Source organism: Drosophila takahashii, chromosome 2L (assembly GCF_030179915.1).
Source record: "Drosophila takahashii strain IR98-3 E-12201 chromosome 2L, DtakHiC1v2, whole genome shotgun sequence".
Taxonomy (NCBI): Eukaryota; Metazoa; Arthropoda; class Insecta; order Diptera; family Drosophilidae; genus Drosophila; species Drosophila takahashii.
Window position 1 is genome coordinate 15,476,994 of NC_091678.1, and position 22,963 is coordinate 15,499,956.

The 22,963-nt window shown below is 42.5% G+C and overlaps 4 protein-coding genes across 5 annotated transcripts in view; 3 read left to right on the forward strand and 1 right to left on the reverse strand.

The window, feature by feature from the left end:
• The first annotated feature begins 341 nt into the window (after positions 1-341).
• LOC108058121 (zinc carboxypeptidase) lies at positions 342-1,914 on the forward strand. The gene is made up of 5 exons (XM_017142650.3): positions 342-527; positions 581-708; positions 768-1,158; positions 1,216-1,603; positions 1,667-1,914. Exons 1-5 carry the CDS (start codon positions 357-359, stop codon positions 1,867-1,869), a joined length of 1,281 nt encoding a protein of 426 aa, XP_016998139.2. The 5' UTR covers positions 342-356; the 3' UTR covers positions 1,870-1,914.
• A 66-nt stretch (positions 1,915-1,980) lies between these two features.
• On the forward strand, positions 1,981-3,902 carry LOC108058143 (zinc carboxypeptidase). The gene is made up of 5 exons (XM_017142695.3): positions 1,981-2,145; positions 2,205-2,341; positions 2,450-2,834; positions 3,022-3,409; positions 3,632-3,902. The coding sequence occupies exons 1-5, from the start codon at positions 1,981-1,983 to the stop codon at positions 3,826-3,828; spliced, it is 1,272 nt and encodes a 423-aa protein (XP_016998184.2). The 3' UTR covers positions 3,829-3,902.
• Positions 3,860-15,004, reverse strand: Myo28B1 (Myosin 28B1). Its single transcript, XM_017142692.3, has 10 exons — positions 14,787-15,004; positions 12,743-13,006; positions 11,559-12,680; positions 10,987-11,502; positions 9,673-10,701; positions 7,295-7,504; positions 6,940-7,238; positions 5,349-6,884; positions 5,167-5,290; positions 3,860-5,110 (listed from the first exon to the last, which is right to left on the reverse strand). The coding sequence occupies exons 1-10, from the start codon at positions 14,808-14,810 to the stop codon at positions 3,860-3,862; spliced, it is 6,375 nt and encodes a 2,124-aa protein (XP_016998181.2). The 5' UTR covers positions 14,811-15,004.
• Positions 15,005-20,035: 5,031 nt separating this feature from the next.
• Slob (Slowpoke binding protein) overlaps positions 20,036-22,963 on the forward strand; it is a 37,673-nt gene continuing 34,745 nt past the window's right edge. For both annotated transcript variants that reach the window (XM_070214771.1, XM_070214787.1), the window contains exon 1: positions 20,036-21,063. The gene's annotated coding sequence lies outside the window, so the exon portion shown is untranslated. The remainder of the gene's footprint in view (positions 21,064-22,963) is intronic.

The window sequence follows — 22,963 nt, forward strand, 5'->3', positions numbered from 1 at the left end:
TAAATATTAAGCTTTAGAATTCTTTACGGCTTTCTTGAATAAATCTAAACACCAGAAATATTTTAGCCGCAAAGTAGACTTGAAAAGTAAATAAACTATAACATTATAACTAGGAGTAAGTTGAAAAGGAGTTGCAAACTGTTAATGAAGAATTTGAGTAGGTGCCGAATTCTACACACATTACCTGTCACTTGCTCACCATTGATAAGGCGTAAGAACCGGTTATATCGATCGTATTATAGTAAGCTGCCGTGCGACTATCTTTACAATCTAATTATGACCCCATCGATATAGCAATAGTCTGGGTTTTATTTGTGCGAAATAAGTAGTCGCTCGCCGCATGCTCAGCATTAAGCATGTCATTAATTAGTTTTCTTATAGCCCTGGCATTTGTGGTCCTGGCCCAAGGAGCAAGTGTTGGCCAGGACGAAAGGTTGCGCTATGACAACTACTCGGTGTATAAGGTCAAGTTTGAAACTCAAGAACAGAGAAGTTTCCTGAAAAAGTTCGTGGAGGATCGCGACAATGTAAGCATGATATAATAAGTTAAAAATAAAGAGATGATAACATTTTTATTTAGTTTAGACTTTGGCAAGAGACCAAGGATGAGTTGCACTTGATGATAAGTCCAGGAGCTTTTAGCGAATTTGAGTCTCAAATTCAGAAAACCAATGTCAGTGCCAAGGTTTTTATCGGTAACGTGCAGGAGTGAGTAAAGTCCAAGAATTGGTTGAGAATGTATTTAAAGTCTAATTCATCTTCTTCAGACTCATCGATTCGGAGGACGAGGCCAATCTTAAGGCTAGCAGAGATGGCTCTTTTGGCTGGACAAAGTACAATTCCCTGGCCGAGATTTACGAATGGCTAGACGGGATTCTGGCCACATATCCGACGATAACGGAGAGTTTTGTCCTGGGTCAATCCTACGAGGGTCGCACCATCAGGGGCATTAAGATCTCCTACAAAGCGAACAACCCGGGTGTATTTATCGAGTCCAATATTCATGCCAGGGAATGGATCACCTCCGCCACAGCCACTTGGTTGATCAACGAGTTCCTTACCTCCACGGATGAGCTGGTCAGGAATCTGGCCGAGAATCACGACTGGTATATAGTGCCAGTGCTTAATGTGGATGGGTTCGTTTACACCCATGAGAAGGTAGTACTAGGTTTTAGTATTTATTCACTTATTCATAAAAAATGCGATATTTACTAGGATCGAATGTGGCGCAAGACTCGTCAACCCTCCGACATATCCACTTGCGTTGGCGTAGATCCCAACCGCAATTACGACTCGCATTGGATGGAGAGCAATGGAGCTTCCTCGAATCCCTGTGCCGAGGACTATGGTGGCCCGAATCCCTTCTCCGAGCCTGAGATTCAGGCCATGGCTGATTATGTGAGCAGCAACAAGGACAAAATCAATGTGTTGCTGGCCTTCCACTCGTACAGTCAGCTTCTGCTTTCTCCCTATGGACATACAGACGAAGAGTTTCCGCCCAATTTCGATGATTTGATGGAGGTTGCAAAGGCCTATGCAGATGCCGTTGAGAGTCTGCCCTACGGAACTACTTACAGATACGGCTCAAGTGCCGGCGTGCTCTGTAAGTTAAAGGAATACCTTATATATTTAAAAAACAAATTATTTTTAAATACTTTCCTTTTAGATTTTGCTACTGGAGCCACCATCGATTGGGCCTATAATGAACAAGGAGTGGAGATCTCTTATACCATTGAGTTCCGGGACACTGGTCGATATGGATTTATCCTACCACCGGTTCACATTATTCCCAACGCTGAAGAGGCTTTGGTTGGCATTGCGGCCCTTATAGATAAGTGTCAAGAGTTGGGCTATCTTGAGCTCAAGTGAGTGCTGGGAAATTCAATAAGCCATAAAACAATAAAGATTAGCTGCAGATAATCACCGGGTTGAGTTTATTTGGCTTTAAGCCAGTGGAAACTATTTTAGTCGTTGTTCAAAATGCGTCTGCTTTGGTTGCTCGCCACGCTGGTGGCTCTCGCAAGTGCTGGAATCCTTAAGGATTCTCCCAAGGAGCGTTATGACGACTTTAGGGTATACAAATTGACTATTGAGAATAAAATCCAACTGGCAGCGATTGAAAAAATTGGTGAGCTGACAAAGAAGGTAGGTTTTTTCTGTGCCAAAAAGGAACACAATAGGTAACTTTACTTCTCTGTGTTTAGTACAATGTCTGGAAGGAGTATGACGAGCGGTCCAGGCAAATGGACATTATGGTTAGTCCCGGGGAGCAGAAGCACTTCCAGGAGCTCCTGAAGCTAAATAACATCACCAGTGAGCTAATGATCGAAAATGTCCAAGAGTAAGTAGAGGGCTAAAGCCACTCGAGTCGATAAGATCGCTCGATTAGCCAACCATTAGTGCGTGCTCATTTGGGGTCATAAAGATAACGATCGGATTCCGAAATTAGGCGTATCGACGAGGAGCAAGTCACGGCGACCGCAGATAGCGCCACCTTTGGCTGGACGAAGTACTATGAGCTGGAGGAGATTGAGGCCTGGCTGGATGGAATACTGGCCGCCTATCCCTCGGTGACCGAAGAGTTCATTGTGGGCCAATCCTACGAGGGTCGCACCATTCGCGGCATCAAGATCTCCCACAAGGCCGGCAATCCAGTCATTTTCATCGAGTCGAACATCCATGCCAGGGAGTGGATTACTTCAGCCAGTGCCACTTGGTTCATCAATCAGCTTTTGACCTCGGAGGATCCGGATGTACGGAATCTGGCCGATAACTATGACTGGCACATAATACCCGTCTTTAATGTGGATGGCTTTGAGTTCTCGCACAAAAAGGTGGGTGCTTTTTAAGATTGGTATAACGATCGAAGGCACTATCGATACAATCGATGGTTCTTAAAGGTAGCAAATTCTCGAAAATATCGATAATTTCGATAGTGGCCGCTGTTGATAGCCAAAATTATCGATTGTGAGCACTATCTATATTTTCATAAGCTAAGCTAGATATACTAACTAATTCCAGGATCGCATGTGGCGCAAGACCCGCCAGCCACATGCCACGAATGCCTGCATTGGAGCCGATGCCAACCGGAACTTCGACTCCCATTGGCTGGAGAACAGTGGAGCCTCTTCGAATCCCTGCAGCGAGACCTTTGCTGGGGATACGCCTTTATCTGAGCCAGAGGCTAAGGCCCTTGCCGATTACCTGACCGCGAACAAGGATGAAATTAGTGTGTACATATCCTTCCACTCATACGGACAATATCTGCTCTCCCCATACGGACACACCGACACGGAGTTCCCAGAAAACTATGACGATATTCTGACCATTGGCAAGGCATTTGCCGATGCCATCGAAGCACTGCCATATGGCACTGTCTACCAGTATGGATCTACAGCTGATGTGCTTTGTAAGTATTGCTATTATATTGCTTGAAAATGATCGATGTCAGTATAGATCGATATTCTTGATATTTTTCAAACATCGATGTTTATCTGATACATCGATATTATCGATACGATAACGATAAAGTATCAAAAATATCGTTATTGCCAAAAATCGATAATTTTCAAGATCTATATGATGTAGGTATATTTATAAATCACTTAAATGTTATATCTTTATAACACAGATGTGGCCACTGGAACCTCTGTGGACTGGGTGTTCAACGAACTGGACAAGAAGATCGGCTACACCATCGAATACCGAGACAAGGGACGTTACGGATTTATCCTGCCCCCTGTGCAAATCATTCCCAATTGCGAGGAGCTGATGGTAGGAATGCTGGCTTTGATTGAAAAGACCAAGGAGTTGGGTTACTTCGATTAAGAGTACGTTTTATTTGCAATGAGTGAGCTGTTTACTCATTTTCATTAAAATACTTCATGTATGAGGCCAGCAAATCGTCCATTTTGTAACCTTGGGTGGTGCTGCACAGCAGCTTCGAGGCTCCGATCATGTTGCCAAACCGGATGTGGAAGTGATTTTTGCCCGAGCTCCAGATGCCCAACTGGGAGTACTCGTAGCTGCGAAGGATCTCCTTAGTTTGCGGATCCAACATATGGAAGCCCGAGCTGTTGATGGCGATTAACAAGGTTTCCGGAAGGCCATCGTCGTTTTGTTGCTTCACCACAAAGAAAGTGGATCCGAAGCAGGAGAAATGCGAGAGCTCCTGAAGGAATAGAAGCTTGGCCTGGTCCTCTGTCAAATGGTCGCGGTGAAGTTTTGGCAGGATCTGCTGCCTCCATTCGGCCACCGTTTGCAGGGGTATCAGATCTTCTGGTATTAAACGAGGGAGCACCTCTGGCAGCCTTTGCAAGCTAACCTCATGATCCGCACTGTACACAAGACCCGCGAGTTGCGAGGCCTGCTCGCAATCGATGGGATAGTAGCCCTTCAGGTATTTGTGCAGCTCCTGGGGATAGCTAAAGATCACATCTCCATTCAGGTCCTCACCAGGAAGATTGTTCAACCACAACTTTCGCATAAAGTGCAGCTGGTAGTGGCCTTCGGAAATGGAGCGTACGGTCTTCTGCTGCCTCAGCCAGAAGATGAGTTGGGTGATGAAATCAAATACGAAGTCCTCCTCCGGCATGGCATAAACCCGGTCGCCTGTCTTCAGGAAAATACTATAGCCCACCGGTGATTTGAGCTCCAATCGATGGGCTATCTCTCCTATGAGCTCTGCTCCCCGAGTATGCGATTCAATCTCGAAGGCTTCGACTGTCTCGTCGGGAAAGTATATCTTGTGGTAGATGTGCAGGCACCGCTGTTGAATGCCCTCCACCTCGATGAGATGGGGAGCCTGTTTCCGTTGACCCTGGGCCAAAGATCGCTTCAATCGCTTGAGACATGCGTCTGCGAGAGCATCGGCTCGCATGCGCAGCAAGATGATCAGCTCCCTCATAATCAGGACACTAGGAGCCACCAGACCAGTGGCCAAGTAGAGCAGGTCCCAGCCCCGCTTCTCGCTCTCCACGGAGGGATTATCGCTGAGCTGCTTCATCAGCTGGCAGTAGAGTTCGTCACATAGGAGAGGATGCAGCAGAGCGGGCTGGAAGATGAGGTCCGTGTTCACTGGTAGATTGCTCCTGGCTATGTCGCCCATGTACTGTTTGAAAGGGAAGTGTAGGTTGACAGAAGAAACCTTTATTCTTCATGACTTACCTTCAAAATGTGATGATGAATAACCAAAGCTTGTTGGAAAAGAGGCGGCACTTTAACCACAGCTTTTAGGAGAGGAGCCTTCAATGGTTCAGGCGAAAACTTTGAGAGGGAAGCCTTATCAGAGCTATAGGAAAATATAAATATTAAATATTATTAAAACCCACTTATTTATATAATCTTACTCTAATGGCTCCCTGAATTGCGTCTCAGCCAGCTGAGAGATGTTGTGTTGACGACGTCTTGAGTGATTGGCCCTTGGAGTTGGCTTCGGTGGCTCATCAAATCGCCCCTCCCTAAGGATTTCCTGCAGTTTTTCGCTCGGTTTGGTGAGGGTGGCCAAAACGCGAACATTTCCGGCTGCAAACTGACCCCATTGGCCATTCACACAGCCCCTGTAGAAGTCCTGGGCATTGCCATTCAATAACTGGGCACCTGTTACACCTGCCTCGAACTCGATGAGGTCACCGGGTGATAGTACCAGGAAATCCTCTTGATCTCCCTCCGTCACCTGATCCAGAGCCACACCGTAACCGGATCGCTGACGGAGATTATCCAGCATATAGTTGATCACCTCGTTGGCATCCTGAGCTGAGCTGCACTGCAGCACAAAGTTGATGTGTTGGAAGGTCATTACGTGCAGTTCATCATTGGCCTCCAAGTGGACCTTTAGCACCTCGCCGAAACTGCAGGAGGCCAGCACCTGTTCGGTTTCGTCTATGAGGAAGAGACCTGTAGAATTGATGCCCAGCATCAGTTCGTCGGTCTGGAGTTTGGGTCCCTCTTTGCGAACCACCTCAAACAGTCGGGAGTGTCGCATGGGCCAAGATAGATGGGCGAATAGGCAGATGTCCTCCTTGGCTCTCTTCTGAGCCTCCAGAAGCAGATCCTCCCGTTCCTCCCTCACATAGGAGCTCTTCTCATAGGTGGCAGCAATTAGGCGACTCCAATTCTCAACGGCACGTTCACCGGGAGCCAGGAGATCCCTGGGAACGAAGGCGGTAATCTCCGAGGGTTTCAGCCGAAGGATCTCCCCGGCTCCATGTTCTATAAAGCAGGCCAAAGCGCACACCATTGCTATGTCCTTCTCCGAACGACACCGATACTCCCCGCACTTCAAACCATTCAGGATCTGCTTGTAGATAAGCTGAGTGGCTTTCGGGTCCACCGAGGGATCATACCAGGTGGCAAACATTTCCTTGCGGAGGTACAGCTTCCACGGGGCATCCAGCTGACGTTGCTCGCACTCCGAAATGGCATCCAGGACATGCTCCCTTCCAGCTCCCAGTGGCATAAGCTTTCCGTTCAGCGACATAACCAATCCAAAGCCAAAGGTATCGGTCAGACCCAAACCCTCACATAGTTGATGCACTGCCTCCCTCGCCGTACTGGCCGCATCCACCTGGAGGCGCCTCTGATGACCGTCCATCAGGTGAATGTCCAATTTGAGCGGCTGGCGACCTCGGATGGCTTGAAGTTCGAAGAGGGAAGGTGGCTGGCAGCGAGGTCCATTCACCAGAGTCCGCTCCAAACGCTGCAGGCAGGGAGTGGCCTGCAGTTGGGCGGTTCCCTGCTTCATGAAACTGCGCAAATGAGGCTCAAAGTCGCTGCTCGGTGGAAAGCAGCTCAGGCAAAGCGAGAGGAGCAACCAGCCACGGGAATAGGAGCCTCTACTGGGATTGAGATACAGCTGCTTGCAGATCTGGGCCAGGATTTCATCTCTGCAATCGAGATAGGTAAATTTGATATGATTTCTAATCTAAACCAATCTCTTACCTCAAGCTATCCTTGAGTATCCCGTGGCCTATAATAAAGTGCAATTTGTCTAGATGGGAACTGGGAACTTGAAGCCAGTGCTGATAGAACTCCTCGGCTTCCTTTTGACTTTGACCCACGAATTTTGGTTGACGTCTTTGGGTTTGACGCACAAACAAACGTGGCTTATAAGAACCAGAAGTATGCAATAGGGTCGATAAATCACTCATGAGGTTTTCATTATCGAACGAGTGGAAAGAAGGCGAGGAAGCCACATCCATCAAGTCGCCCATAAAGCGGAGGATGGTTAACCAAATGGCCTAAAAGAGTCGGGTAATTTGTTCTATATCTGTGAAACCTATTTACAAATACTCACCTTAGAGGCCATCTCATCCACAGGCAGCTCATGCTTTAAAAGGGATTTCTTCAGGGGCTTTCTTTCGTGCTGGGCAGTGGCTCCTCCGCAAAAATAAGTCGCCGCATACTTCAAATAACTAAAGTCGGAGGTATCGATATTATTTGGAACTGGCTTAGGCAAGCGTATTGTATCGCCCGAAGAAATGTTATTCAGTTTCCTCAAGGCAGCCTGAAAGTTAAATGTTAATATTAAAAGGGGTATCAAATATTTGAGACATTTTTATTCACTCTCGCTAGTTTCACTCTCTTATACTATGTGCTAGCACTCAGTTTATAATTCAGCCGTATTAATTATTTCGACACCTGTAATCTGAGTGCCACTTATCGAGAGGTGCTTTGCTCGTAAGCTTTTATAAATATATACTGGTATGCTGCACCCGAAGATATGCCCTCGCGATAAGGACGGCGGCGATTATTTACGATCCCGTTTTATTTCATTTATCATTTGGTATTTGTTTTAAACTTCTGCCGCCACCTGATAACGAATGGTATTGGCCACGCTTCAAAGAACTCGGGTCTCGCATAGGAAATTTGTTTTGCCCCAATTTAGTTGCTGACTAAAGACGACACGAAATGGATCTGCGTTCTAGGAAATGGTTTGGCCATTGGACGGAGGAAATTCTTCAAAGTTTGATCAATAAAATTAAATTGTTTTGGTGGCGGTGGGCAGTGTGTTTTATTTAAGTGTGCGCAAAAGATTTTTTGGCGAAGAAAAATAATGAGTATCTATTTTCTGCGAGGTCAAGTATAATTGAATTTAAAGTTTTTAGTTCTAAAGGTCAAAAATATGTCCGGTTTAACCGATAGAATTTTTAGAGAAAATATTCACTGAAAAGGTAAGGAAATTGGCTCATAAATAAGCTTCCTGATAATCTCATTTAATGGTCGTATAAAACTGTACAATAAAAATATAAAAAAAAACAAGTGGACCTCTTGAAAAATCTATGACCTTAAAATCGTTAAAGGCAAGAAGAATAACTATTTAAATTGCAAAATTAATAAAATAATGTCAGAAATTCTCCAAGTGAAAAGAAGTATTTTGACGCGCTTACTAATAAAGTAAATAGAGTACAGAGTTTGTAAAAGGTTAAAATATAACCTGTTTTTTTTTCTAAGAAAAAGCTTCCAGAATTTTTCTATAATAAACAGATATGACAGGTATATATACAAAATCAGTGAAATCGCTTGTGTCCTATCTGTTGAATAAAAAGTAAATTAATTTTCTACAAGATAACGACTAAATGCCCTTGTAAGCCACTTGGGCAACTCATGGCCATGGTCCCAGTTTCAAGAAGTAAGTTCTGATGACTCAGGCTCTTTCGGGTCTTTTAGAGAATAATGGTGAAATGCAATCCCCTAGTGCGGATGTGATGTGGGACGCTCACTGGACTTGGACACAAAGCACAAAAGCTGGATCGAGGATTTCCACACGACCCCAAATAACCATACAACCACAACCAACGCAGACGAGTAAACACACGAACGAATGGCGCATTTATATCTATAGATACCTTAGGGGGTTTTATTTACACAATTTAATAAATATAATTCATTTAAAAGTAAGGAAAATGTAACAAAAAGCAATTACGAGCATATATACAAGCTGATATTTACTGCACTTAAGAATTAAATTTGTACATTAAAAAGAATCAATTTTTGGGAGTCCCAAAATCATAGAAATTGGTTCAGTATAGAGCCGCAAATAATGCGAGTCTTGGACTGGAAAAAAAACCCTGGAAGTTATTCTGATCAGTAGATTGGTTCTATTCTATAAGATATTTGAAATCGTGAATCCACGATATCAAGGAGTAGTTTTACTGTATTTATATTATAAAAGGGCTCTAAGAAGTATTTCACTAAATTAGTTTATAGAGATGTAAGAAAAAAAAAAACATAATAATTATTTTACATATTTATATTTTAAAATGTAATTCTATTAATATTGGAAAAAATAAGGAAGCACTCCACCATATTCTCTTTTCTTTTACCAAAAGTATGAGAATATAAAAAAATATTTATTTACAATGTGGTATTACATTTCGTTACCCTAAGCCTTTTTCGTTACTTCTGCTATTGTCTCAAGAACCAATCCTACTGATCAGAACCATTATCTAGTGTGTTTATTCTCCAGCACCAGCTCTAGTTTGTTCGGGGCTGCTCCAGTCCCAACCCGATTCGCTACTAGAGACGCGTCTGGTTGACAATCTTCCGAGGCGCCGCCTCATAGTAGTTGACCGGGCGGGAGAGGAGTTTGGTTGGCACATCCCTGCGCAGGCGCAGCGCCTGCTCGAACATCATAGACTTCTCTTTGACATTCGGCCCCAGGGGACCACTCACGTCGGGTTCGTCGTTGAGGAACCGGAACACGTCGTCCACCATCTGCTTGGAGGTCTCCACATCGATGGTGCCGGGACTTTCGGGTATGGTGTTAATTCGGGTGGCGGCACTGGCGGGTCGCGCTGCCATTGGGGCAACTGTGATCAGGGTGGTGGGGGGCGGTGGCAGGGACATGCGGGCCTGGAGGGTGGGGGCCTTGGGCGCCTCCCCCTTGAGGGACCTGGCTCTTTGCGGCTGCTTTACTGCCGCCATGGCCAAGGCATTCCGAGCAGCTGCCTCGGCCTTGAGTCGTTGCTCCTCCTTCAATCGCTTCTCCTCCAGCTCCTTTTGCTCCCGCTCCTTCTGCTCCTTCTGCTCCTTCAGTTGCTGCAATCGCAGCACCTCCTCGGCTTCCTTGATCTTGGCCAACTTTTTTAGTTCGTCCTTCTTCAGCTGCTGCTGCTTTCGCTTCTCCAGCAACTTCGCCTGGAAGTCCTTGCGCACCAGATAGCCACGACTCAAGGCCTGCAGCTTTATAGTTCGACACCTGACCATCGTGAATTTGGTGGTCAGCTGCTGGGCAGCTATACAGGCGCCCAAGCGATGGAATCCCTGCCGCATTACCAGGTACTTACGACGCTCCAGGCGACCCCGCCAATACCGCTGAACCGTGATGATGGCCTCGCGGTATCTCTTCAGGTAGCGTCGGAACAGAACCCTCCTGATGCCGCGCTGAATGGTCACAATGCTCTTGAGCATCAGTTGCGATCGCTTCAACTCCAGACTGGCATCATCCTCGTCCCGCAGGAAGAGCTTCGTTTTACCATACTGCCGATCGGAATCGGCGGGGAGGGCCACCTCGCAGATTTCACGCGCCACCCTGCGGCAGTCGCATTTCTCCAGAGGACCCACCGGTGGCACCAACAGGCGATACCTCTCCACGAAGGCCCGGTAGGCGTGGCGGATCGGGTAGCCCGCCCTTCGAATGCGAGCGGTTTCCATCATCCCTGAGTAGCGCAATTGCCGCACACACAGCTCCTTGTCAAAATTCTAAAGGGAAAGAGAGACAATAGGAAATTAGATTTTAGATTAGACAATAAAAAATATTTCTTAAAACAAAAGGGCATTTATTTCTTAAGTTCATGGGGGATTTCGCCTTTAAAAACGTAGAAAGCGTTTTGGCTGCAAAAGCACGAAAATCGTGCAAGATTTTTGTTTTCTATTCTGAAGAATATTTTTTTTTAATTTTAATTTTCTATTTTTTGATTCCTAATTTATTTATAAGCCTAACTTGATTTATTTAAACTTAATTTAATTTAATTAAATTAAACTCACCTTTGGCTCCTTAAACTCGTTTGGCTTGATGCATCGAATAAAATAGGGATGTGCCTGCGACAAAGTGCGCATCAGCATGTCCAGGGAGTTTCTGAATTTCACACACAAAGTGGGCTGCTTCTTGGCCGTATCCATGGGCATTTCTTGTGGGAATATATCCACCAGATACTTGTTCGCCGATCGCTGGACCAGAGTCCTCAGGTCCCCGCTGAAAGAGTCGCGATTCTTTTCGAGGAAGCCCAACGGATTGTACATTACCACGCCGGCATAGTGACGAATGCCAAAGAGCGATGTCTGGGTGGTTTTTCCCTTTACGTAGATGGATCGATTGCCATGCTGAACATGGAGCTTTTCGAGCAGCGTTTGGTCGGTGCCCTTGGGAAACTTGGACTCCTCATCGATCAGGGACATCAGATTCATGGGCTTCATGCCAATGAGATCCAGGATTTGCTGATTGTCCTGAAACTCAATGTGCTGCCAGTTGATGTGCTCGTTCTGGTACTCATCCTGCTCCATCTGTGATATAAATCGAGTTAGTAAATGTAGAAAAACCTTTTATTTTATCCACCTACCTTGAAGATGTGTCCCACGAAAAACTGCTGAAGATTCTCATTGGCATAGTTGATGCACAGCTGCTCAAAGCTGTTGTTGTCAAAGTTCTCGAAGCCAAAGATGTCCAGAACACCTATGCTATTCATGGGCTGATCCACCTGCTTGTTTATGGTCTCGTTGATCCTTCGCACGATGCGCACAAAAATGCCATCGTACAAGGACTTGACGAAGGCATCTCGCCCTTCGAGAGCAGCTTCCTTGGACAAACTGGTGGTCACATGTTCGCCATGCACAAAGATGGTTCTTTGAGTAAGGGCAGCGTTTAGAGGAGCCACGGGTATTCCAAGCAATTGAGCCACTCTCTGTAGATTCGGTGTGTCGTCTATCTCGGCGGCTTCCAGGTTGGCCACCTCCGTGGCCGTGAATCTCAGGTTACCCAGGTGCAAGATGGCCGCCAACAAGCTGAGAATGCTCCACACCTCCTCGGGTTTGAACGAAAGAACCTTCATGGCCGCCCGAATATCGGCAAAATCCTTGGCATCTCCCTTTCCTGGCAAAGTAAAGCAACCCCCTTGGGCCAAATAGTGATACTGGCTGGGCGATTGCTCCTGCAGCTTTAGACGCTCTCGTTCCGGCGCCGAAAGTCCCGCCAGCATGCAGTAGAAAATGTGGTAGTTGCGTTCGTCACGACTCTGGAAAACGATTCGGGATTTCTCCAAAAGATACTGCTGTATTCTCGCTCCCTGAATGGTGCCCTCCGGTGTGAATCGAATCTCTATGTACTTTCCGAACCTCGAGGAGTTGTCATTCCGTACAGTCTTGGCATTTCCGAAGGCCTCCATTATGGGATTTGCCTCGATAATCTGCTGCTCGATCCAGGAGTGCTTGCCACTAATGGCGGCCAGATACTGCAGTATCAGCTTGGTGCTCTCCGTTTTCCCGGCCCCCGACTCGCCACTGATGACCACACACTGGTTTTCCTTGATTCGCTGCAGTCTTTGAAAGGCATTGTCGCTAATGGCGAAAATGTGAGGAGGCAGTTCGGCCAGGGATTTATTCCGGTACAGCTGAATCTCGCGATTCGTGTAGATGGGCAGAATCTGGTAGGGGTTGATGGCCACCAACATAGAGCCAGTATATGTCTAGAAATTAAATATTATATATTAAGATAAATAACAAAATAAATTAAGAGAAGTAAACTCACGTAAATCAACTGCTTGGCATAGCGATTCTGCAGGTTCCTCAGAATGGTGTACTCCTGTAGGTCTCCCAATGTGATCATGTCCTCCACATCCTCCTGGGAGGTGATATGCATCGCCTTCAGGACATCTCCTGCCGGCACCCAGAACTGCTTGTTCCGATCATCGCAAACTAAAGTCTGCGTTTTCTCCGTTCGCACAATTCGAGCCCCAAATGGCACGGCGAATTCACTGGTGGTATTCTGCGGCTTCACCCACACATACTCGCCCTGTATTGATAAAAAATAAAAATATAATAACCGAGATTAGAGTCAAGGCATCAATGGGATTATCTGCACAATCTAACCTACTCGAGCCCAAAAACAATGACCTTCAGCCACTTTTCATTGGCAACTGGTAGTGGGTCATATCTCGAATGTAAGTACCGATAAGAACTGATTACACAAAAGTGCAGCCACTCTTTTTACACGGCGAGTTTATAAATTTCGGAGAACAGTTCATAAACAGAACCAACAATAAGGTCTTCAAAATTAACAAATGCTTATCTGTGTTGGCCACATTCATAAAGACCAGAGATCAACGAACTTTTATATAATTCGCAGTAATTCCTTAATTAATTTTAAGGTCTGTTAATTTGGGAAAAGAAAAAGTTATCTCATTTTCTTTGATTCCGTCTATCAGCAATGAATCGATGAATTTCGATAAGAAATCAGCAATGAATCCATATCGTTGTAAAATAATTTACCTATGATCCCACCCTAAATATCACAAGATATTTATACGATTTTATTGCTCTGCCACACCCAAAGGAATATCAAAATGAAAAATTATTTTTTTTATGGCTAGCATAAAGTTTTTTTCCTACTTTATATAAATCGCTTCAAGAAATAGTCAAATTAAATATGGGCTATGAAAACAAACGGTAGCCAACTTTGGCAAATAATTGTAGTTGTTGCCAGACATTATCTTATCGGCGGAATGCCGATATATAAAAAAGTCTTATCGGTATTTGGGAATCGCAGCACTGTGAACCTAGGAACACTAAATAAAACGGCAGGCGAACAGGTGACATATGCAAAAAATAATAAAAGGTCACCATGAAAGTTAAATTTACAATAAATAAACAAAATCTCTTTGAGCTTTTGAATAAGAAATTTTTTTGGGTTCCAATCTTCAATGACCTTGCTTATCTTCTGTAAGATAAGATTATAAATCAATTTTCTTTGATTCTGATGTCACCCATTCCCTAAAAAAAGTGACATGAACACCTGCAATAAAAAGCGGACCAATTTATATTTAAAACTTTCCTTTCGCAATAAATACTGATCGGCAATCGAGCAATTTCGCTAATCGAAATGTCCGACAATGAGATCACCCCCATAAACTATGAGTCATTATTGTCACTAATCAGAAATATTTTAACAATTAGTTGGCTAATGGCTGTATAATACTAATTCTTGGAAGAATTAGAACATGCAAACAAAAACAGACCGATAAGACGAATTCAATCGGGGACAATGCATTCCATTATAAAGAGTTTTGGATTTACTACATAGCAAAGCCTTTTATTGAGCTTTTTCCTATCTCTTTTCCTGCGCTGACCAAACCAAACCCAATCGATAATTCGCTTAGTATTTGATAAGGAATTCGCACTGAGAGGAAGTATCCGGAATTTATAGAGACTTATTTTCGGTTATTTTCGGCAAATCAAACTTGAGACTTTTGTTGAGCTCTTGACGGACACAATCTGCTGTTAAGCTACCAGCTCGTAAATACTTTATGCCCATAATCACAGGTATTACTACATTCCAATTAACACACGTGTGCAGGCGAGTGTAGGCGATAAGGAGGGAAGTTTAAAATTAAAATTAGCCCCATGATGGGCGTAAAGCAGAGCAGTGCCGAAGGAATGTGATAAAACGATTCGGTTATCATAGTAATTTTCTGATAACCAGAGCGACTGGATGGGAAAAACTGCCACGACAACCAGGAAGTCACTTTATATACCACCTATTCGTAAGTATGTACGAATATGGCGTTTCCACTTACATGTTGCCGCACAAATTCGGACATGGCTGGTTTTATTCGGCCCGGCCAATTTCACTTCACCCCCACTTCACAGACACTCGCGCCGTCGACGGTTCTTAATTGGCAAATATTTGCCCAAAGATTTCTTTCGGTTCTGTTGCCACAGCCGTTTTGAATCGAGGTTTCTCTGTAGTTCTGTTCGGTTCGGAGTCTCGCAAACGTCTGAGCTCTGCTCAATGGGACCCTCGAACGTTTTGGCTGGCGAAGTGAGTATTGCCAACTGTTATCTCGCCTGATAATGAATATTGAATGCTTTTTGGCAGCCCTTATCGTCCCTGTCTCCATATGGCGGCGCTCTCAGCAAAAAAAAAAAGGAAAAGGAATGGGACTGCCAAGAGGTATACCGTCTGCGTAATCCGTGCATTTTGCATACGTCATGATTAGCCGTATAATCGTTTGCTGATGGGTATCTAACGAATCGCTGCTTATCTGGCGATGAGCTGCACATTGGCTCATATGCGAGGACCACCGTAACTGACCCTGCCCATGAGTCATGGGTCATGTGTGTGAGGTATGGATAACGCAAGCTAACGCCAATATAATGCAATCTAAAGTACCTGACTCTAAAGGATTGTAAAATCACCCGATTGTGTTTTAGGGGAAGTACCTATCTGTGATATTAAATCAATGATACTCTTTGCTACATAGACAAAATTAATGTAATTGTTAACTTTCAATAAAGTATTCAAAGCGATTACACAGATTAATTAAAATGGAATTCTTATCAAATCAAGAAGATAAATCTGGCAAAGATATATCTTTTCATTTCAATAAATTTGCAAAAAAAATTATTTTTAACAACAAACAAACAACAAAATAAATGAGTTGCCAACATTTTGCAAATTACATTTATATTTTAAATTGGATTTGACTCACATTAAAATCTTGAAGTACATGACTCATGAATATTTTTGTTTGTAATTTTTTTTTACATTTCCCTAACTAAAATCGTACGACGCATTGACAAAAAAATGTATAACAACTATTTTCTGTTTCATTTCATTTTCTCCAAATTCTTTTCTTAGTTTCATTAGCTGACAACAAAAATTAACCGATTTCAAATAAATAACAATAACTCAAGTCATTAATAAAAATAAAAATTTACTGCGCAGTTTGAATTGATGATATAAACGTCACAATCAGGTGTCATTTCAAAAAAATGCCTTTGCCGAACAATAAGTACCAACACTTCTTTGGCTTTAGCTTTTTACCCCACGCAATGTTTTCGATTCCATAAATTTCGATTTCAATAAAGATTACAAAGTCCAAACAGTTAAACATTTGTTGACTATTCGTCATTCGCGGCGAAGTTTGCCTATCGTTCGCAACGACAGCTCTTGTCATCTGCCTGGGTAATTTGTTAAGTACTTTAATCATAATTGAATGGGTTTATTTATTCAGTGAGATAATATTAGTGGCAAATAAACAAACTTAACGCCGTTTTGAGTGCAAGTGCCGGTTTGACCTTTGCAAATAAAAAGTGTAAGTCTTATATAATCAGTTGGTTTAAAAATATTTGATAAGGCTTTAACATGGTTGTTACTTGGAAAAGGGGCTGCCCATATTGCTCATACGCCATGTGGCCGATTGCTTTTTCGCCGTGTGCATTAAATACAAAAAGTGTGATTTTTTCTATTTTATAAGATAACAAAATAAGACTTACTTAAAGGATTATAAATGTTTGCTTAAATATTTCATTCATTAGATAATAATAAACTAAATAAATGAAGAGCGTGCGTCTAGAAATTGAATTTAATGAACACCATTTTCTTTCCATATCCTCTCATTGAAAAGGGAATAAGTCGAGATTATTGGAATACAACACGTACGTTCTACTTTTAAATGTATCTTTGAGTACTCCACTAACAGATTATCTCCCAGGATGAGTTCAGTTCACCTTTTCCTCGTTGATACTCAATTTGGATTCGGCCCTCCCCTCGACTTTTATGTTGCCCGCAACGTCATCGTTGTCAGTAGATTATTTTGGCCTTAGCAAATTGTACGGCGATAAGCGAGGTAGCAGCTTCAAGTGGCTGAAATAAATTGCAGGTGCCCAGGGGGCTGTCGAACGGCACGTGCCGGTGAAACACATCGGAAGACGCGGGTTTCTGCAGCATCTGGGGTGTGACTTTCCCGGACTTTCCGGAGAAGGATGTGAGTGCCAATCCCGCCAGCTGCAAACATTAATCCCCCTCGGCTTTTCTGCTTTTCGCAGCGATGGCGAGTCCTTGGCGGAATGCAACGAACCCTCCTGGAAAGCTCGCGGAATGGGTGAAAGTCGCGCGTTAAAAGCGCAATTAGGATTATCCTGCGAGTGTGCTTAGCAGGAGCAACATGCGAACGAGCCGGGGCAGCTTAGCCAGCTGAGCGAGCTCAGCTTTTGACCCAATTTCGGACGTCACTAGTGCGACGACAAACGTAAGAAGAAAAGAGCCCAAGGGTGCTGAGCACTGGGAAATATAATTATTTGTGAAGTTTCTTAAATTTTAAAATTAAATGTTATAAAATTAGCATTACCCACCCGAAATTTATTATATTTTTTGATTACCAAATTTGTTGTATTTAAAAAAAAATAATGCTAATAATAATAAAATTATTACAAAATAATAATTCCTTATGATAACATTGACATTCCTTGTGATCGTATGATCTTGAAAATGTAAAAAGAGCTATAAAAAGCTAGTATTTTCCCATGCTCTAAACTAAAAACCCACAGGTGTTATAGATACAAACGAGTATATAGCTAAGTCAACTGTTTGCACTTTCAACATTTGCAAATAAAAAAGTTATCTTGAACTTTAAAATATTTGTACCAACAAGACTTAAACTAAATTTTTGTAAAGACTCTTTGAACTGTAAACCTAAAAGCATAATATAAATAACGAGTTCTCTATAACTCGTATTGATGTTCGAGTAATTTAAAGACGATTCGGAATCGAAAGACGCAAGATCTTGATTTCTTAATTCTCATTAAATATTTAAATACTTAAAGTCGACTGTAAAACGTTTCCTCTGAATGGAAAAATGAAAAATAAAGCAAAGATGACAGCAAAGACTTGTCACTTTCTTCTGACGTTTGCGGACTGCTGGCGGCGCATAAAAATTCAATTAAAGTCGGCGGCGGCTGGGCAAAGGACATGGACAGAAGGCTAGTGTGCCGTCATAAATTCCACGCCGATAACGCGGCGTATGCGCAATGTCGGGCAATTTGTTTTGAGTTGCGAGCTCCGAGCTACGAGGTGAACCCCAGCAATCATCGTCAGGCGAGCAATTTACAATGTTTGCCGTGTTCCTCAGATAGCAGCATCGCTTCCACCGCTGCATTCGCTCGCTGACACTGATAATTCAGTTGGCGACGTAGCACTCCCCCCACCTCCTTCCACCCAAACCTCCACCCACCCCCTCTTCGAACACATTGTTGACCTATATTTGGGCATCAATGAAACGCGAGCAGATGTGGCGAACAAAGCGAGCGGGGGAAAAGGGGGGACAACAACAGCCGCACAGGCAGCGCATTTTCAATGCTATTGAGTAAGTTGAGTAAAAGCTCCCAGTAGCCGCTTCGCTGGAGAAAAGCTATTGCAATCTCTCTGTTCCCTCCCCTCGGTGCTCTGGCGAAGCTTTGGGACTGGAAGAGAAAGCTCCTATCCTCTCTTAATTTAAAAAGTTACTTTGTCAAAAAGATAACGTTTTACCCTGGAGCCAGAAACTATGAATATGGAAGAGCAGTATGTTTTTTAAAAAGTCATTTAAAAGCAACAACAAATTACAAAGTTATGATGTAGGGGAGAGTGGGGGAATTTCGTCAGCATTTTTTCAAAGCTATTTTTTGTCCATCTTGAGACACGTTATCATATTTATATTTTTATTGTTGAATTCGGTTAGCACCAAGCTTTAAAATGTGACATCCCCCTATTTTTTTAATTAGCTTGGTGATTTATAAAAAAATAAAATGTAAAACCAATATACTGGGGCAATCTCACCACACAGGGGGGTAAAATCACCACACAACTGGGGAAATTTCGTCACCTGAAAAATGTAGGGAGTTTAACGCCTGAAAATATGCTACACTGATCAAGCGTACCATTTTTGTTGACGTCCTATATTTGTTGCTGCTGCTGGTAGTCTGTTCGTTAGCCAGCTCGTCAAATATAAAAATATGTATTTAAAATAGGTGCGAATTTACCCTTAGCGTAGGGTGGCGAAATTTCCCCAGACCGTGCTTTTTTAGAAATAATTATTTTTCTTGCGAAATTAGGCGCGAAGTTAAAAATCACTGACGCAGAAATGCACATTATAGCACTGTGTATTATATAAAAAATCGTGTATCTTATTCCTTTTGAATTGTGGCATACAGAAAAAATTTCGTCGAGAACTAAATGTAGCTTTTGAACTGTTAAAACACATTTAATATTATAGCTTAATTATCTTGGCCTTCTGTGCAAAACAAATGCATTGGTTGTGTCTGGCCGTCTTGAAGGACTAAAACAAAAAAATTATATATTTTTACGACTTATGGATTCCGAGATATTGCAGGTGACGAAATTGCCCCTGTGACGAAATTCCCCCACTCTCCCCTAATTATACAAATATTTTCAAGTCGGAGATTGTTTCTTTAATTTTTTTTTTAAATTATTTTTATTAGCATCTACCCAAATTATTTGCTCTGATTGTCAAGTGGGATTTCTTTAATAAATACTCTGAATTAATAAACATATTGCCTATGTCCTTATCAAGATTGTGTTGTGTACAAATGGCTTTGCGTGTTCAAATGTCAAATTACACAGTCACACAGTAATGTACCCGCAATTTTGGAATAAAGAAATAAAGCTAAAGAGGTACAAATGGGTGTTAATAATTCTGAATCAGAACTTTGTACTGATCCAAAAAAAAACCTTAAGCTCCTAGAATTCCCTAATTACAGTTTTCAAAAAACTCATGTACAATTCTATAATCACTGAACTTTACGGTCAAAAGATCAATTTATTGCCATTTATTAAAAACTAAGAAGATCTTGTCACTATATTGTTTAAAAACTTGTTCTCAGCAGTACATTTTAGGACAAGATTGGGAAATTATGCTTTGGAATTTGTATTCGGTCGTAAGAGCAAACCTATTGCATACTTTTGCACTAAATAAATACTACAACTTTTTATTATCGTGGGAATATTTCTTACAAGGTTTAGTTTTTTAAATCAATTGAAAAACTTCACAACCCCTATGAGCATTTTTGTTTTATGCATGTAATTTTAAAACATTCAACCTATAACAAAATTAATAGATTAAATGAACAAAAAATACTGTATACAACAAAACAATTAAGAACACAAAGCTCGAACAGCTGACTGGCGTTCAGCCGTTATCCAGAAGATACTATCAGATACTGGTGACAGCCGAAGCTCCTGGAAGGGGTAATCAGCTGGAGGAATCCAGAGAGAGCTGGAGCGGAACAATTGACAGTGGAACAGGCAGAGGAAAAGGGTGTCAATGGAAATCCACAAACGGAACTTTTTAGATACACTCTCTCGCTTGATTTTCCACTCTCTTCGCGGAGGAAATGAAGGCGGCAAGCGGCTGGCAGCTTTTCAATCCAGTTCGAGTCAACCAGCGGAGTGGACGTCACTACTTCCCAGTGTATTTTTCTCCTGATTCTGTGGCGCGTCGCGAACTTAACGGTAGTCTTAAATTAAAAATTCAAAAAATTACATTCGATTTGGAAAAATAAGACAGAATTCAATTAACCGAAATTTGATTACATTTTCTGTTCGCATTCGGCTGCCATTAGAAATGCTATCAATTATTTAAGGCATTTATTTTGATTCAGTTTCCTTGTGCTTTTGTTTGTCGGTTGTCCCACAAAAAATTGTTTGCCCTCCAGGAGCAACAAAAACAACTGCGAGCGGAGAGAACGGAGAGCCGATGGACACCGAAAAGTCCGAATAGCAAACATACCGAAGACAGAAAACACTGAGCACCAAAAACACCGAAACTCAGTCGCGTGAGAGCATCGCATCTGACCGCACCGCATCGCATCTTCGAGATACATCCGCATCTGTAAGATACATCCGCATCTTTGAGATACATTCGCGAGTGCAAATTTCAGCGGCAATATGTCAATTAACTAAGTCGCAATCTAAGACCATCAATAAATCAGATAATCGTCTGTCGGGAATCGAGACGCCGAACAAAGAATACCGACTTCAAGCTCAAAGCTCTTTTCACCTCTTCCTGGTTACAGGTGAGTTCTGTGGGCATAAAGTGGGATGGGTGGGGGTTTCTGGCCCTTTATGACCTATTTGGAAAGTGAAGGGCTTTAAATGCAATTATTCGGCAACCACAATGCATTTTGTGTGTACAGGATCAAAGCCAAAAGTAATTAAGGACTGTGGGAAAATTTATTGCCTTTGATTTTTGCAGGTAAAATGAGAGATAAAGTTCACTTACAATTAGCAGGAGTTAGTGATGTTAAAATTAATTAATTGGACATTTTAGAATTTTTAGAATTTAATGGCCTTTTGTGTTATTTATTCCAATACTTATTGGCCAGTTAAAGCAAAATAAAGTAAAGTAAGTAAAATAATGTATGTCCATTCCACACATTTTTCTTTTTATTTGAATATATTCTATACACTAAAATAACTATTTTCTGCGAACAAAGCTGTCTTCAGTTCGTGGAAATTTTAATGAATGTGTGTCAGGAACTGTTTCCCTTAGTACCCTTGCTGATTTTCAGCTGTACGCAAGAACTCTCAACCCTCTGGGAGTTCAACAACTTTTTCTTAGAACTTTACAGAACTTTGCTGCAATGCCGATTGCAATTTGCCAGCAATTCAACTCGATTTTCCCTTTGTACAGCTTTGAACGGCATGCGGGATTATGAATGCATATTACGCATACGCCCCATCTGCCAAGAGCAACTGCATTACGAGATGATGATTGCAAGCGCTCAATGGAGCATCTATTGCCATTCCTTTTCCCATTTCCCCACTCGGTAATTGCAGCGCCAACTGCACGAATTATTCCTAATGAGACAGTTAAAACGCAATCGTGATGCTGGAGTTCTCCATCCATTTATCCATCAACCCCTTTCCCTTCTTTTCTTTTTTTGGTGGAGAGAACCCTTGAGGAACGCGCTCGGATTGCTTTGAATGCCGCTGCGTTTCTTTCTCAACCTCAATTGGAATGCATTGCGCCCAAGGACATCTGCAGAAGCAGAAGAGCTGGAGAATGGGCGTTCTGGGGGGTTCGAAAGCAGGCCTTTTGCCTTAGCGGTACATTACTCAGTTTACGGCCGGATTATAGCCGTAAGCCATTCGGAAGTTTCTCGAGGGGTTGAGGCTGCTGAACGAGCAGACAGCTAATGTCCGTCCCTCCACAGTTTATGAGGAAAAACCAAGGGAAGAGCAGCAGGATTCCCCAAAAATAGACACTTTTCTTTTTTAACTCTCTCTGCCATTGGAGGGTAGTAAAATCCAAATAGAAGGAGTGAAAGTGGCATTGACAGGAAATTCAATTTGGTTACTGCCTGGCATTTTAAAGAGACTTAAAGCAAGTGTTTGTTTGAGATTCGAAGAAAATTTACCATTATTTGGATAATATTGTAAATTAATATAATTTTAAAAACAGACTTTTAGTAAAATTCCAAGAAAATTTAGGTAGTATTATATGGTTTTCCCTTAACGTGCATTTTCTCTCACTGCATGTCTTTGACCTTTGTTATCCTAAGAGAAAACGATTTGTTTTGTGAGTATTTTTCTTTTACCGTTTTCCCCATTTTATTGTGTTTGTGCAAACATTTTTATTCGATTGCGACTTTTGCTTTTTTCTGGCTTCTTTTTCTCATTTGCTGATTTGATTTTCATGTTAATTTTGATCACTCGAGTGGATCGATTTCTTTACGGGCAAAGATAACATTTAAGTGCGCCCAAGTGTCGCCTACAATATTTCCGAAATTTATGCTAATTATGCAAACGCCTCTGCCAAGACAGCAAAGGCTGCGTATGCGTAATATTTTTTGGCCATACTTTGCTTTGTTTTGACAAAGACAACAAAGGTCACGGGGTGTGAGGGTAACAGGCGTTGATATTTCCTTTCCCGTGGTTCCAAAAATAGACAACTGAGCTCATGGATTCACTGGA